The sequence below is a fragment of the Brassica oleracea genome, chromosome C4, assembly GCF_000695525.1.
Source record: "Brassica oleracea var. oleracea cultivar TO1000 chromosome C4, BOL, whole genome shotgun sequence".
Taxonomy (NCBI): Eukaryota; Viridiplantae; Streptophyta; class Magnoliopsida; order Brassicales; family Brassicaceae; genus Brassica; species Brassica oleracea.
The window spans coordinates 38,341,407-38,355,874 of record NC_027751.1 but is presented as its reverse complement, the minus strand read 5'-3'; the positions used below and the strand labels follow the sequence as shown (position 1 = coordinate 38,355,874).

Here is a 14,468-nt window from a genome sequence, read left to right as displayed (position 1 = left end):
TATGTCTTCCCAAAATATTAGCAACAGAAGATATCTTTAAGACTTTCATCCATGTTCATTTTTCACCCTTTTGCACCAGAAATGTCTCTAGACACCTCCAAGAACTCCATAGCACACTCCAGCCCCTAATAAAGACTCATGTATGCAAAATGCAACCTAAATATGACTAAATCCTAGTCTATATGATCAAAATGTACAATGATGAATGACTAAAATCATGCAAATTCATAAGATATCAAGAAGCAGGGACATGCCAGAAAAGACTGTTATGCTAGAAAGAAGTATGGCGAAGATGTGTAGTGGCTGTTGTGATACCTGATTCACAGGTTGATGCATTGTCCGGGTTGATGCACTATCCGCGATAATAAATCCTATGTATTAAAATCTTAAAACTAACTTCCATTTCTGATAACATGCAATAAGGAGAAGTTTGATAGATTCACAAAACTCCCTAACATCAGATTCTAGGATCATTCAGACATTTAATCACACTTTTGATACGCTAAACAGCCTAAAATCAAGAACTAGGTTGTCAATCCAATTGAGTATTAAAAACAATCTAGATGAAGAAATTGATATATTGTCTTTTATTGTGGCAAATCATAATAAAAAATCCACGAGTTTCCTTGAAACCCAAAACCTAATTAATGAACTACTCAGACATGGTAGAAGAAACACATAGAGATGATGAATAATGCATAATGAAATTAGAAATCATAGATGGGGTTGATAAATCTTCTCCAAAATTATAGATTTGTCTCCTCAAATCTCCAAAAACCATTAAGTCTAATGAAAAAATGTAGCCTAAACAGTGGATGAAAGCAAGAGATATAGGTCTAATTCACACTAGGATCGAATTATGGATTATACTAAACTGAAAATATGGAAAATCAAAAAAAATCTTTTACTCGTTTTAAACCGACAGACAAACCAATCTTCAATAAAACACACATAACGTTTCATCTAACCGATGATCGACCTAAAACTGATGGCATTGGAAAGCTAACTCAATTATCTATCATGTGTCGAAATTTGAGAGGCATCTATTGGTGCGAAGTTCCTCATATATTGCTAAATTTCTGACGTATATGCATAGTTGTATATTTTTTAATGCTCATTTGCATCTAATTCGACACATTCTATTTTAAATCAACCTAATACCTAGTGATATTCTGTAAAAGACTAAAAGATTCAAAAACATATACTATGACTCGATAAACAACTTAAAACCAAAATTAGAAATGGACAAAAACACTGTTTATCAGTAAAGTATACAGTATATAGAAGAAAAGGAAGAATCTCATAACTTTCTGTGAATTGTGATCTTAAAGGAAGTGATGATGATTTGAGCTTCAATCGGGTCCTTCTTTACGGAAAATTCTTTATTTGTTCTCTCTGTTATGCTCCACTTGACTAGAGTAAAGGCCAAAGGGTGACACAAAATAACTAAAATGTAAATTGCATAATTTACGTACATCGATTTTCTGTCGATAAAATACCAAAAATCTCTTATAGTACAATTTACTAGTGAGTAAACTATAGAACTATATATGATGTCTACTTTTAAGTCAAATGCTGCACATTTTTAATATTTTCTTTTCAAAAGTGAGTATAGTGTAATGTATCGAAGATCGGTAACATACTAACATGTACTATATATCATCAGTATACATGCATAAAAAGAAATAGTTATGTATATTTTTCTTCTTGTGTTTGGCTTTTCAATTGAGAAGCATAGTGAGAGAACAATTGTCAACTTTTTATACAAAATTAAGTTTCATGATTAATTCAACTTACCTTCTTGGTGATGGCTTCTTTTTCTCTTTTCATAATAATTAATTATCTGCAACCAATGGGTGGTTGACATTTTAAAATTTTGTGAAATACTTATTTATCCTAGAAAGAAATAGATAGAGAGAATATCAACCAGTGAGAACTTAATGTATGCAGAAATTTAATAAATGTCATTGAAAAAGCGGTCAAAGTGCTACTACCTACATGGACTTTTATAGGTTTAGCTAATAAAAATACAAAGATGGTATCGTGTACATATGAAATAGAAATTGAAAAATAAATAAGAAAATAATATTCCTCCAGCGTGGGAATAACCTTAATATATATTCGTTTTATCTTATAATTAATTATATTTTTGTCGTTGTGTGAGCTTGAAAGAGTATCTTACCAACTTCTTCCACGAATGCAGACGAGCCTCAAATGTATATATATGCACATACATTTCAAAAGTTACTTTCTATTTCTTGGTCATCGTTTCAAATTTATAGAATACTGGCTAATTTAAACAAAAACTTATATTCCTATTTAATAAAAATTTGTGTATACAACTTTTTTCTCTTGTTTTCACCCACAAAGTAAAGAATAAACTAATTGTATGTTTTTTACTGAATACATATTGTTATGGTTGTGCCTTGTGAGCTGATTATCGAGTCTTGCAAATTATGCAGTTTTCTTGAACTCGTTTTTCACATATCACCTCTAGATGCCGTTTTGCCAAATATATAGAACACCCAAAATACACAATCTTTGATATCAACAATAAAGTTTTTGAACTTTTTATAAAAAAACTTCGTTGTTATTCATGCTATACAGACCCGGTTTTCTTAATATTTTTCTAATTTACAAAATTGAGCTTGTACATGGCCCAGATATACTTTGAACCTGGCCTGATGCTATGTTTTAAGAGTTTGACGTGTATATTTTTAATTATGGTGAAATAGAGGAGACGATCAAGATGGAGTCTTTCCTCATGACTTTTTTCATTTCTCTTTGTTTTACCATAGTTTTTGCTACTTTGGAATTCTGAAATAAAATAATTATGCTATGCTTTTTTTTTTTCCATTTGATTTTCATTGATAGCAATGGAAGGATACAAAGTTGAAACACTAGAGCCGGCAGAAAACATACACTTCCCCGGAAACTAAACCCAAAACACCCGGGCTACATACCAACACAGAAACATAGAACATATCCTAACACTCCTTAAAAGAACCGAACAAAACACTCCAAAGATACAAGAGTAAGAACTTAAAAAGATGATGACTAGCCGGAAGTCTTGCAATGAAGTAAGCAAGATAGCCGTAACATAGTAGACTTCTTCATGAAGAGCAAAGACCTCACCTGTCACCTGAACCACAAGTTCACGATGACAACACCCAAACAACAACGATCTCATCTGAACCTCATGTTCACGATGACAACCAACAAACCACTACGCATGTACCAAGGCAGAAACCATGAAGAAACATCAATAGAAGGAAGCCTCCACTCAAACGCATCTTCATCTGGAAGCTTTCGCACCTCAGCCTCATTATATTGCTTCACTACAAGAAGCCACCGAGGGCAAACAGAGAGTAAAAGTATACCAGGAATAACACTTATAAAAAGGGAGAAAAGATGACCACTTCCAACCTGAGATGAAAAGGTAACCAGAAACCAACTTCATCACAAGGACCACAATCTTCACCTGCTCATCACACACCACCACGTTACTGCTAACCGTTGCTAAATCAAAGACCAACTAAGCCACACTCTAAAAACCAGAGAGAATAACTGGATTCAAACCCTTTCAAACTGTCACAACACCACTCGAACAGGCTGAAGACACAGGGGAGCCACCAAAGCATGAAACTTTTACCTCGATCAGGGTCGCAAACGGATAAACCACCCACAACCATCCTTCCACGCACCCAGATCTAGCGAAGGTTCAACGGATCTAACAAAACATGGGCTCTTCACACTACTCTGCAGTGTTCCAGGTAGAGGAGACAAATCTCAGAGAAGGAAGAAGGACATAAACAAAGACAAAACATGGACACAAACGAAGAGAAGACAGGGACACAACTTTAAGGACTAGCTCCGGCGACCGCGAGAGACGACGGCCGCCGGATTAGGGTTTCAGCACTAGATGCGCCGGCTTTAAGCGAGAGAGAAAATAGGGTTTTTACTTTTTGAAATAATTATGCTATGCTAACTTTGAAATAAAAGAATAATTTATAAAATATTTTTAAGATGCATCTTTTGATTACTTGTCCATTTTAGCTTCTGTGCTAAAAACACTAAACATGTCCAAGTTTCATGATAATGTCTTTCTTCTTTTACTGTTAACACTTTACCTATTTGTTTGTCAGTAACACTTCTACTTTAAAAAGGAAAGAAACCAACTGCCACAAAAAAATCCACTACATATAGGATTATTAAGTACAAAGTAAGTTCTGAAGAGAAATTCTCCAAAAAGTTAAAATTGCTTATGACAACTCAAAAATAAACTAAACGCCAGCGAACAAGAGGGCTCTGAAACCTTTTCTTGGTTTACCTTGTGTGTTACACAAAACGTTTCTTGAAGAGTTGGTGTCGTTTTGTAGGATCTTTAGGCTTCCTGGATTGTTGACCAGAAGATTTGTGACGGCCAGAGTTGAATTCCTGGTAAACAAATCCTTTTGCACCCGACATTTCACTCATCAGTCCCTTCCTCCGTCTCGCCGCTTGCAGGGCCATTCCGTCTGTGTCTTCTTCCAGTTGCTCTAAACCAACCAAGTCGTCTCCAGCATTCAACACCTGTGTGGATCAGTGTTTTTAATTCCGGTTGAACCAAGTTAAACCAAAAACATATCTGAGTTGAGTGAATAAATACAGGGGTTGTTTGTAATCCACCACCGGAAAAAATTCTATTAGCTATTTTTTGTATTAAACCAATATAACAGAAATTAAGAAAATGGACGCTGTCACAAATAAAAACTTTTACCCTTCTCACTATATTTGATTTGTTCTTCTGAATTTTTGTAATTCAATAACAAAACAATTTAAGTTAAAATACTGATTTTGTGTTTGTTTTCTCGGTTTGTATTTTTTTGTTTGAAGATTATTTTTTATTGAAAACCTTAATAATTAAAACTTCGTAAAAATCTTTAGTAAAATAAATAAAAAAACATGTAGATTTAGTTTAAACATTTATTTTATAATAAAATTCAATGAAAAAGGTTTAAATCCGGTCAAACAGTAATGACCCATGACCTAAAAGCTTTTCTGTCCGGTTTAGAAACATTGATGTGAAAAAGATAGTTTCAAAAAAAAGTAAATCATAAAAAGACTTTAAATTGCTTAAGAATAACAACTAACAAGGGAACAAACCTTGGCGAGAAGGGATAACTGTTCTTCTTGACTGTGGTAGCTTAAGCTCGAACCGGCATCAGCAGGTGGAAGACTTGTTATAACTTTAAAGCTGTAACCTTGGTCGATCAAGAACTGCTGTCTTTTCGTTGAATAATACATTTCCTGCCAAAAAAAAAATTGGATTTAGCGTTCAGGAGATCATAAGAAATCAAACTACACTAGCGACTTTTGTCCGTCCTTATACCTGCGTATCTGTAGAAACAAGTGAGTAGAAGAATGCATTGTACTCTTCTTTTCCACCAGCCATTCTATCTTCAATTTTACCCTGTTTTTGAAATTAGAACCTAATTATCTTGGATTCAACTAACCAAGAAGAAACTAGAAGAGACACATGAGCAAAAGAATATCAGAGATCAAACCTTGGCCCTAAGAATACGACCCAGACGCTGAGCCTCTTGACGTCTAGAACCAGCATGTGACGAAATCTGGATGATCACATTAGCTTCAGGAATATCTATAGAGTTATCACCAACCTGAAGTCAAAAAAAGAAACCGATCCATTATTGGTAAGTTCCTCTGTGAACATAAACAGATATCTATAGTTTCAAGTTAAGGGAAATGTAAAAATGCTAATATACCTTTGACAAGAAGACGGTGTTCACGTCTTTACTGGTTTTAAACGCCTCTAGAATTTTGGTTCGTTCGATATGGCTACAGATAAAAACAAGCGTTTATTAATTGAATGAATCACGCAAAAGTGTGTTTTCAATACAAGTTCTTTAACGAACCTGGTTGCACCATAAATCATCGGTTTGCGGAGTTTCATTGCATACTCTGTAAGTGCAAAAAGATTGTCTGCAAAGACAATGATTTTATCCCCGCGTTGTTGTTCATGGAAACGTATAAGAAACTCACAGGCTCTGAACTTGTTAGGGTTCATTACATAAAGTGCCTGCAGATATTAGAAGACAAGATATATGTACGTGTCAGACCAACTGAAGTGGTTTACTAGCTCTACACACTAAAAGAGCCTATCATATGGATGTTTACTATATTCTAAATTTCTAATCCTCCAGACCACATAAACTTAATGGATTATAAAATGAGAACAAGCTTATATTCATGAACCTGTTTTTTCTTGGAGTTCTCTTTCTTCAGATATTCTGCAAAAAATTCTTTGGTCATAGGACACCATACTTCAGCACACTGAACATTTGCAATAAAGCCTCCTTTAACTAAATCTAGCCAATTGGCTTCATACAGTTTCGGGCCAATGAGGAAGTTCAAATCTGTAATCTTTTCGTCTTCTCTGACAAGGGTGGCTGTAAGTCCTAGCTTGCAGTGAGATTTTGTGATACTGATAACTTTCCTAAACATTTGAGCGGGAACCACATGTACCTATTAAAAAAACACACTCTGGAATAAATTCTTGGCTAAACACTGGAAACACCTTCTCAGTGAACCACATATAACTTTTCCGTAAATCATACTGAAAACTATTTGATTACCTCGTCCATGAGCAACAACCCCCACTCTCTGTTCCTCATTTCTTCTATGATCTTCTCTGATTCCTCAGATCGTTTACCACCAAAGGCAACCATATTATAAGTTGTCACAACAACACCAGCATTTCCACGGAATCGTTCTTTACTATCAGAAGTGAAACGGCATATTTGGTCATCTCTTATAGTCGACCACAGCTTGAACTGGAAGGCCCACTGGTCCACCGAAACAGCATTTGTAGCCAAACAAAGACAACTCTTTTTTATACGAGCAGCTGCAGAAACACCAACTAGAGATTTACCAGCACCACAAGGCAACACTATAATCCCAGATCTTGCTCGTCCTGCAAAATGCTAGATCAATCAACGTATGACAGCCCACGGGACCATACAAATATAAATATCCCATCAAGTTAAGCAAATGCGGTATGTAAACAAAAGAGATGAAGACAGCTATACCGTTCCCAAACATTTTGCTCAAACTTTTTTCCTGGTACGGCCTCGGCTGTGCATGGGGCTTCAGTTCCATGTCAAGATCAGGATTAACCTGATAGACACAATCATCAAGTTATTCAACAATCATGAACATGTGTTAGGCAAAAATAGGCCTCAAGTGTATTTTTTTTTAACTCACGTTGTCGTTCCTGAAGTCATATTCCTCTAACATAGGGTAATTCAATTCACTTGGCAAGCAACGCTGCTTTACAGTCTCAACCTACACATGAAGTGTAAAAGAGTATGAACAATGCCAGTTAAGTAAAGATCACCTACCACTACGAAACTCATTGAGACACCATTTCAGACGCCCATTGGGGAAAATTTACCAGTGCGGGGTCTATCTCAAACGAGTGAGTTTCTTTCTCTTCTGCAGCAGCTGCCAACTCTGCTGCATTCAACAACTCCCCATGTCCTGCTTCAAGTTCACCGCTTGTTTTTCCGACTGTGAATCCATCACCGCCGTATGGCTAGCAAAAAAAAATGATCTAAGTTAGTTCGACATACAGTGGAGAACACAATGGTATAAGAATCCCATAAGAAGAAGAAGATTAATCAAGTCTTATGTGACAACTGGAAACAGAGCTCCAAAGAACTAAAGAATAAACACACGAAACCAAGAACCTGAGATGGAATGGTGACAAAAGATATAACAAATGGAAGAGTTCAACATACCTCATAAAATCTAGCTTTGCTTATAACAACATCATTGCCAAGCTTTTTCAGCACCTGAATCAACGTTTTTAAAGAAAAGAATTAGCAATAGAGAAACAAGACCAGAGAAAAGAGGGTAAGGCTTGTGAACTTACATCAGGGAATGGGGATTCAATAAAATACCGATTCTTTTTCAAAACCAGCTTCACTTTCCCGTAATTGGCAGTAGAAGCATTGATGAAATCAATCATATCCTTGGGCAGCTTAGTCTTAGACAGCTTATTCAAAACGGATATGATGGTTTCCGTCTCAAGACCGACGGAAACAGCAGCATAGAGAGAGTGAGGTGTTAAATTATATTCGTGCATCGACTCTGGCCTGAAACAACAAAACAAGATCAACCCAAAAACATGCAACACCACAAGACAGACATAAACGACGAGCAACGGCTTTCACTGGAGACCACCCATGACATCCCTAACCCTTTGAATCATTCATGCATAACAAAAAATCATAAATGAGGAGTGAGAGGACCTGCAAACGGGCTCAGCAATGGCGATAAGGAAGTCATAAGCCTGCTTGTAGAGAGGAGAGAAAGTTTCCAGGAAAATCCTTCCATCAGCACAAGCCCACAAGGGTCTGTTGCCATGATCTGGCTTCAACTCCAACTTGCTAAAATCAGTATTCATCTTCTCTCCTTCACCTACAAAAAGAAAGAAACCATTAATAATGTCTCTTCGTTCTCTTCCAAATATTTAGAAGCTTAGTAAAGTTTTACCTTCACGAGAATCTTCATCAGCATCATCACCGAGGTAGTATTCTTCATTTTGGGTGTTCTTCATCTTTTGATCATCCTGACATACAATGAATGAATTAACATTGACAAAGAGAGAAAGAGGCTAATTAAAAATGATTCCAAGGGAAGCACGAACCTTGCCACCATACTTCATCTTCTTGCTAGATCTTCCTCTTTCACCTGAACAATTTAAACAATTGTTAGCATCTTATTCATATTCTCTGCCGGATAATTCTAGAAACCACTCAAAAAAATCAGATGATTACCGTTTCCCATCTTAATTGAATCGATTCAGAGATTATCAATCAAGTTACGAAGAGAAGAACACGGCGGCGTGGAATTCCGTTGAAAGTTATACGTCGAATCGAGCCGGAGCGACGGAGAAGATTCTGATTTGGATTCGGGTCGGGTTCTGTTTCGAAACGAGGAGTCGGTAACTGGTTTTGATGAGAACGACGAAGAGATAGTTAAGCGGACGAGACCAGCCTCTTAGCATTTATAAAAGAAAGGTTAAAATAACGGATCAAATATGGCTTTACTATGGGCCTTTCTATTACCATATTGGGCCACCTACCATTTTGTATAACGGAACGAACCTTCATCTACATACATTAATTTGAAACTCTGTGAAAGAATTGATGCTATACATTGCCAGATGGTACATAAATGATACTTTGTTGTTTGACTATGTTTTGACCTTGACTATATTTCTCGTCTCAAACCTTGTTATAAACTTTACTGAGTTTGGATCTCTTCATATTTGAGGTTTCTTTATGAGCATTCTTCAGATAATTCCACACCTCCTAGCTTATTCTCTTCTCAACATGGAATACATTTGAAACTGGTTTTCATTCACTCATTTGGAAATTTCAGACAAAGCCTTTGCTCCACACAGATTTTTTTTCCTTTGCACCCACATCTGAGTCATCCTCATCTTTGGATGTAGGTGGTGATGTCATCCTACTTTGAACTGCAATCCAAGCATCCTTTTTTATTCTTTTTGTGAGCGTTCTCATCTTCATCTATAGTTTTATTCATCATGGGATTCCAGTAGCTGATTTGACAAGTCCATCTTTTTATAAAATCCTCATGTGTTGTAGAGTTATAAGTTGAGTCAGATGCATATTCTGATACAACTGTAGAAAGCGGATGAATCAATAATAGTGTCTTAAGATGTTTATAATACATTTAATTGAATTTTCACCAAAACTAAGAGACATTCTTAATTTGTGACCAACATATGTAGGTCTTGAATTGAGCATACGATAGTAATCTGATGAATGATGTCTAGGATGAGACCTCTAAGAGCATATCCAACTCCACTCTATTTTCCACTCTAAAATAGAGTTTATAATAAAAATATTCTAATGGTATTCTATTTTGTACTCTGTAATTGAATAAAAAATGGGTTTACTCTATATAAAGTAAATATAGTAAGTTGTTTTATTTTTTGTTCACCACTCTATTTTTCACACTAAAATAGAGTACTATTAGAGTGGAACCCAACTCTATTATTGAGTTACTCTATTTTAGAGTGAAAATAGAAGAAACCATTAGAGATGGTCTAACCTCTTCGTTAAAAAAAGGGAAACATTAGTTTGGTCACCTCCAAAATAGTTTATATGTGTCTTCATCGTATTATTGAAGATCCAATTCTTTTAACCTAATTTTATTTTTAATTATATGATTATTACTTAAAATTTCTTTTATTGGGCATAAACAGTAATATTATAAATTTTATGTTGTATGTTTATTATGAAAAATAATAATTAGTAATATAATACATTTGATGAGTATGTATATAAAAAATATCCTCCTATATATTAAATGATAAGTCACTTAAGTGACTTTTGCGTATGTGTCAATTATAGAAGGACTTGAAGAAAATTGTTATAATTTGATTAGTTGAACGATATTCAATTTTTAATTATTTAATTAGATCTAAAATAAAAATTAAATCTAGAACTAATTAATATCACTTATCAAATAGTCTAAATGATATTACAAATAATAATTTATGGTAACCAATTGTCAAAATCATAGAAAGTATAATAATGTTTTATTAATATTTTTATATTTATATACTACGTACAGTAATTAGTAGAATACAATTTATAGAAATCGATATAATGATTCCATATTCTTATATAAAATATTATATTTGTATATAAAGAATTATAATAATTATTAATGTCTTATAATTTATAAAAAATAAATTATTTATATGTGTTTATAAAATATTTATAAAAAAAATAAAAATTCTCCTATATATTAAACAAGAAGTCACGTAAGTGACTTTTTCTTACATGTCGATCATTTGTGAAGTCTTAAGAAAATTGTTAAAATTTGTTTGGTCAAAATTTTTAGTTTTATTTATTTCAGTTTAGATTTAAGTAAAAAATAAATCTAGAGCCAATTCTTATTTATTAAGTTTTTAATGATTTTAGTTTGCTTATTTGTCATATTTTACATAATTTTGGTTATTTATTTATTTTTCATGTTTTTAATAATTTTAATTGGTAATTTTATCTATTTGTCATATTTTTAAATAAATTTAATAAATAAATTTCTGAATTGTTAGTTTTAAAACATTTTTAGTGATTGTTTTCATTATATTCAGGGATAATTATTAACGATTATTATCAAATTTTAGAAAATAATTTATGGTTTTTCTCATGTTATGTTTACTTCAGTGATATTAAGTCGTTTAATGTTTTTTTTTAAGCAAAGTTTCTTTGTTAAAAACTAAAAAAAAAAACCTAGGCCAAAGAATACAATATAGCGCTTTTAAAAATAAAAAAAAAAATCCAGTTTTTGCTTGACATATTTAATTTATTACTTGTAGTTTATAAAATTTAAGTTTTATATATACTATTATTTATGAAGTGGTTTTGCTTATTTGTTAGCTGCTCCATAGTATTAGGTGGTTTTGCTTATTTGTCATTGATTATTTTTTAATTGTTATATTTTTCATAATTTTAGGTAATTTGTTTATTTATTGTGTTTTTAATAATTTTTAGTTTTTCTTATTTTTCGTATTCTCAAAAATCCAGATTATTTATTTATTTTTCATGTTTTTAATAATTTAATTGGTTATTTTATCTATTAGTCATACTTTAAAATAATTTTAAGTAGTGATTTTAGTTTTGCTTATTTGTTTTGTTCTATATGATTTTAGGTTATTTTGATTATTTGTCATGTTTTCATTATTTTTAGAAGATTATTAGTCATATTCCAAGATTTAGGTTGAGTCATTATGTGTTACTGTGAATTTCTATGACTAAGAAATTCATATAAAATGCAATTAAAACTTAAGAAGAGCACTGGTAATTAGTAATTATGGTTTATTTTGTAGATTTATCTTTTATGTTATTTTAAAGTATTAATAAAAATTTATTAAGTTATTATTCTGATTAATTTAATATTTAAAATTAATTAAATAATTTAGATTGAAATTAAAAAGTTCGGTTAAAAATTGAATTAGACCAGAATAAAAAGTAACTATCTATTTATTAAAAGAATATTTTAATAAGAGGTGAGTGTTGTATTTTTGTGAAGGAAAGTCAGTTTGATAGAGCGCACGATAAACAACACAGCAGCGCAAAAGCAGAGAGGGGACGAAAAAGAAGGTTTCGCCCGAGAGAAAAAGTGAAAACGCTCTCTCTCTCTCTCTTTGATTTTGAGATTTTGAACTTACTCTTCCCGATTCAATCTCGAGAAAGGTGATCGGTTCCTCCTGTATGCTCTTTGATCTTACTTGCTACTGATCGATCGTTGTTTTCACTCTTTGTTGAATCTCTCTCTCTCTCTCTCTCGTCTTAGAAGCTGATTTCGTGTGGGTTTTGATTATTTAGATCCGTTTTTGGTGTTGCTAGGTTCTGAAATTCTGATGTTGATTGATGATTTTGATAAGGTTTCGGTTTAGGGTTTTACGGAGCTTGGGGGGTTATTTTCTTTCTTGTACGAGTAGAGTTTCTAGTGGCTTTGGGGTTTAGTATAAAATTCACCCTACTTGTGTATTGAATTGATGGTGCTAAATATATTGCGATATTGGCCTTCTCCTGATTCAGTAGATGCACAGTAGGCTTAATCTCGAATCATTGTCTCCATGTTCTTGTAATCGGATTACTTTTTCTTTTCTTTTTTTGTAGTTTTGGACTCTTTTAGTTGTGTGATGATAGTATTTTGCTCGCTTGGTGTGGTTTTATAGAGGTGTAAATGTCGTTATCGTTGCTACCATTGTAAACCTGTGTAGACAGCTGAAACTGATATCAAAAACAACAAAGCTTGTTTCAGTTTCTAGCGGATGTTAAATGATTCAATTAATCACAATCTAATTTGCTTCCTGTCTTTTTATACTGCTTGTAGCTTAGCATAGATGAAGAGTCTTCGGTTTTTGGAATTGTGATAAAGAAAAGAAGAAGAGAAATGGGAGGTTGCTGCTGTTGTTCTTCTTCAAGAAGAGCTGATCTTCATAATGGACCTCCCTACTATTACGTTAGTCTCATGCTTCTTCCTATTTCCCTCTTTTATTATTTATGTGTTCTTGTGAAGATACTCTGCAAATAATCACTCTGATTCATATGGGAATTGATTTTCTTATCACAAGATAGAGTTGTTTGTTAGATAACAGGTTTTTGTTTTGTCTCTGCAGTATCCGAGAGCAACAGAAGAGCGTGTTCCTTTATCTACCGCTCTTAACAGAACTTCCTCTGCAATCTCCTCTGGTGTTGTTGTAGTTGACACGAACTTAGAGACTTCATCTCCTGATGCTTATATACCGCCACCACTGCCTATTCCTTTCGATGTCGCTATAGGTGTTCCTCAAACACCAGAAAACGGTGAAGAGTCTGCTTGTGTTGATATAAGAGAGGTTTCAGTTGAAACTGCTAATACTGAGTCTGCTCAAGAAACAGTCGATGGTATCACTCTCGGGGTTCCAGCTACAACATGCCCGTGTAAAGAAACAGAAAGCAAACTACAGACAGAGATTGATCTTGAATCTACTGAAGAAGATATAGACCCCAAGAAGCTATCAAAAGACCTCTTTGTGCCAATAGAGGAAGAGGAGGATTGTCCCATTTGTTTGGAAGGTAATGTCTTTTTGCCTTCTGTACATCTCCAAGACATAAAACATCACTCTGTATGAATGTGAATGGTTTATGTATCTTGTCTTTGTTATTGATTCAGAATATGATATGGATAACCCGAAACTTCTAGCCAAATGTGAGCACCATTTTCACCTGGCATGCATTCTAGAATGGATGGAGAGAAGTGAAACTTGCCCCGTCTGCAACAAGGTATGTCTTTGGTGCTGTGTCTGCTCCGACATTTTCGATCTACTTCCCGGGCTGTGTCTTAGTGAGGATCCGTTTGTTTTTGCAGGAAATGGTGTTTGACTCTCCCCTCGACTAGCAACCTGCAAGTACCACAGCTTAGAAGACTCGTTCCGGCTCTGAATCCCCAAAAAAACAAAACTAAGAAACATAAAGAAAAGAAAAGAAAGATGGTAAGAAAATACACAACAGTAACGTTCTTGATTCACAAGTTGCAAATTACACATTAGTGTTGATATATATGTATGCTTGTACAGACGTTTGAAGTCATCTACAAAGACTATTAAAGATAAGTATTTAGGGGTTTATTATGCTTTAAGATTTTCCTCTGTGAATACCCCAAAAAAACGAAGCTCTTGTTATTGTATATTCTAGTAAGATTTTGTGAAGGTTCTCTTGGAGCATTTGCAACCATGATTCTTAACAAAAAAATCTTAGCATTAAGTTATTATAATAATCTGTGGGGTCTTTAAAATTTAAGAATCTGTGTTAAATTAGTCTCTTGCAGATTTGTAGTCCTTAGTTAAGAACCAATTTTCGGACTGGTTTGTTACTGTG

General features: G+C 33.8%; 2 protein-coding genes across 4 annotated transcripts; one reads left to right on the top strand and one right to left on the bottom strand.

Moving 5' to 3' along the window:
• Nucleotides 1-4,157: 4,157 nt before the first annotated feature.
• LOC106342010 (DNA repair helicase XPB1) lies at nt 4,158-9,048 on the bottom strand. The gene is made up of 17 exons (XM_013780783.1): nt 8,841-9,048; nt 8,711-8,754; nt 8,557-8,632; nt 8,313-8,481; nt 7,934-8,156; nt 7,800-7,853; nt 7,454-7,594; nt 7,264-7,344; nt 7,089-7,176; nt 6,636-6,973; nt 6,256-6,525; nt 5,916-6,079; nt 5,766-5,838; nt 5,547-5,660; nt 5,372-5,452; nt 5,146-5,289; nt 4,158-4,572 (listed from the first exon to the last, which is right to left on the bottom strand). The coding sequence occupies exons 1-17, from the start codon at nt 8,848-8,850 to the stop codon at nt 4,339-4,341; spliced, it is 2,304 nt and encodes a 767-aa protein (XP_013636237.1). The 5' UTR covers nt 8,851-9,048; the 3' UTR covers nt 4,158-4,338.
• A 3,088-nt stretch (nt 9,049-12,136) lies between these two features.
• LOC106337257 (E3 ubiquitin-protein ligase At3g02290) lies at nt 12,137-14,311 on the top strand. 3 transcript variants are annotated; one of them, XM_013776336.1, is made up of 5 exons: nt 12,137-12,296; nt 12,943-13,071; nt 13,229-13,667; nt 13,765-13,874; nt 13,960-14,311. In XM_013776336.1, the coding sequence occupies exons 2-5, from the start codon at nt 13,003-13,005 to the stop codon at nt 13,987-13,989; spliced, it is 648 nt and encodes a 215-aa protein (XP_013631790.1). In that variant the 5' UTR covers nt 12,137-12,296; nt 12,943-13,002; the 3' UTR covers nt 13,990-14,311. The 3 variants fall into 3 exon arrangements, with proteins under 3 accessions (XP_013631790.1, XP_013631791.1, XP_013631793.1); XM_013776337.1 differs by having other exon boundaries at nt 12,137-12,312; XM_013776339.1 differs by having other exon boundaries at nt 12,140-12,222.
• Nucleotides 14,312-14,468: the final 157 nt, after the last annotated feature.

Bases quoted from the DNA above. Each gene is read 5' to 3' on its own strand.
- LOC106342010 (XM_013780783.1), bottom strand. The intron at 8,157-8,312 runs GTCCTCTCACTC...TTGTTGTTTCAG, and splicing joins ATTGCTGAGCCCGTTTGCAG to GCCAGAGTCGATGCACGAAT. The intron at 7,854-7,933 runs GTAAGTTCACAA...ACGTTGATTCAG, and splicing joins TTGAATCCCCATTCCCTGAT to GTGCTGAAAAAGCTTGGCAA.
- LOC106337257 (XM_013776336.1), top strand. From the start codon at position 13,003: ATGGGAGGTTGCTGCTGTTGTTCTTCTTCAAGAAGAGCTGATCTTCAT. The intron at 13,668-13,764 runs GTAATGTCTTTT...TTATTGATTCAG, and splicing joins TTGTCCCATTTGTTTGGAAG to AATATGATATGGATAACCCG. The intron at 13,875-13,959 runs GTATGTCTTTGG...TTGTTTTTGCAG, and splicing joins CTTGCCCCGTCTGCAACAAG to GAAATGGTGTTTGACTCTCC.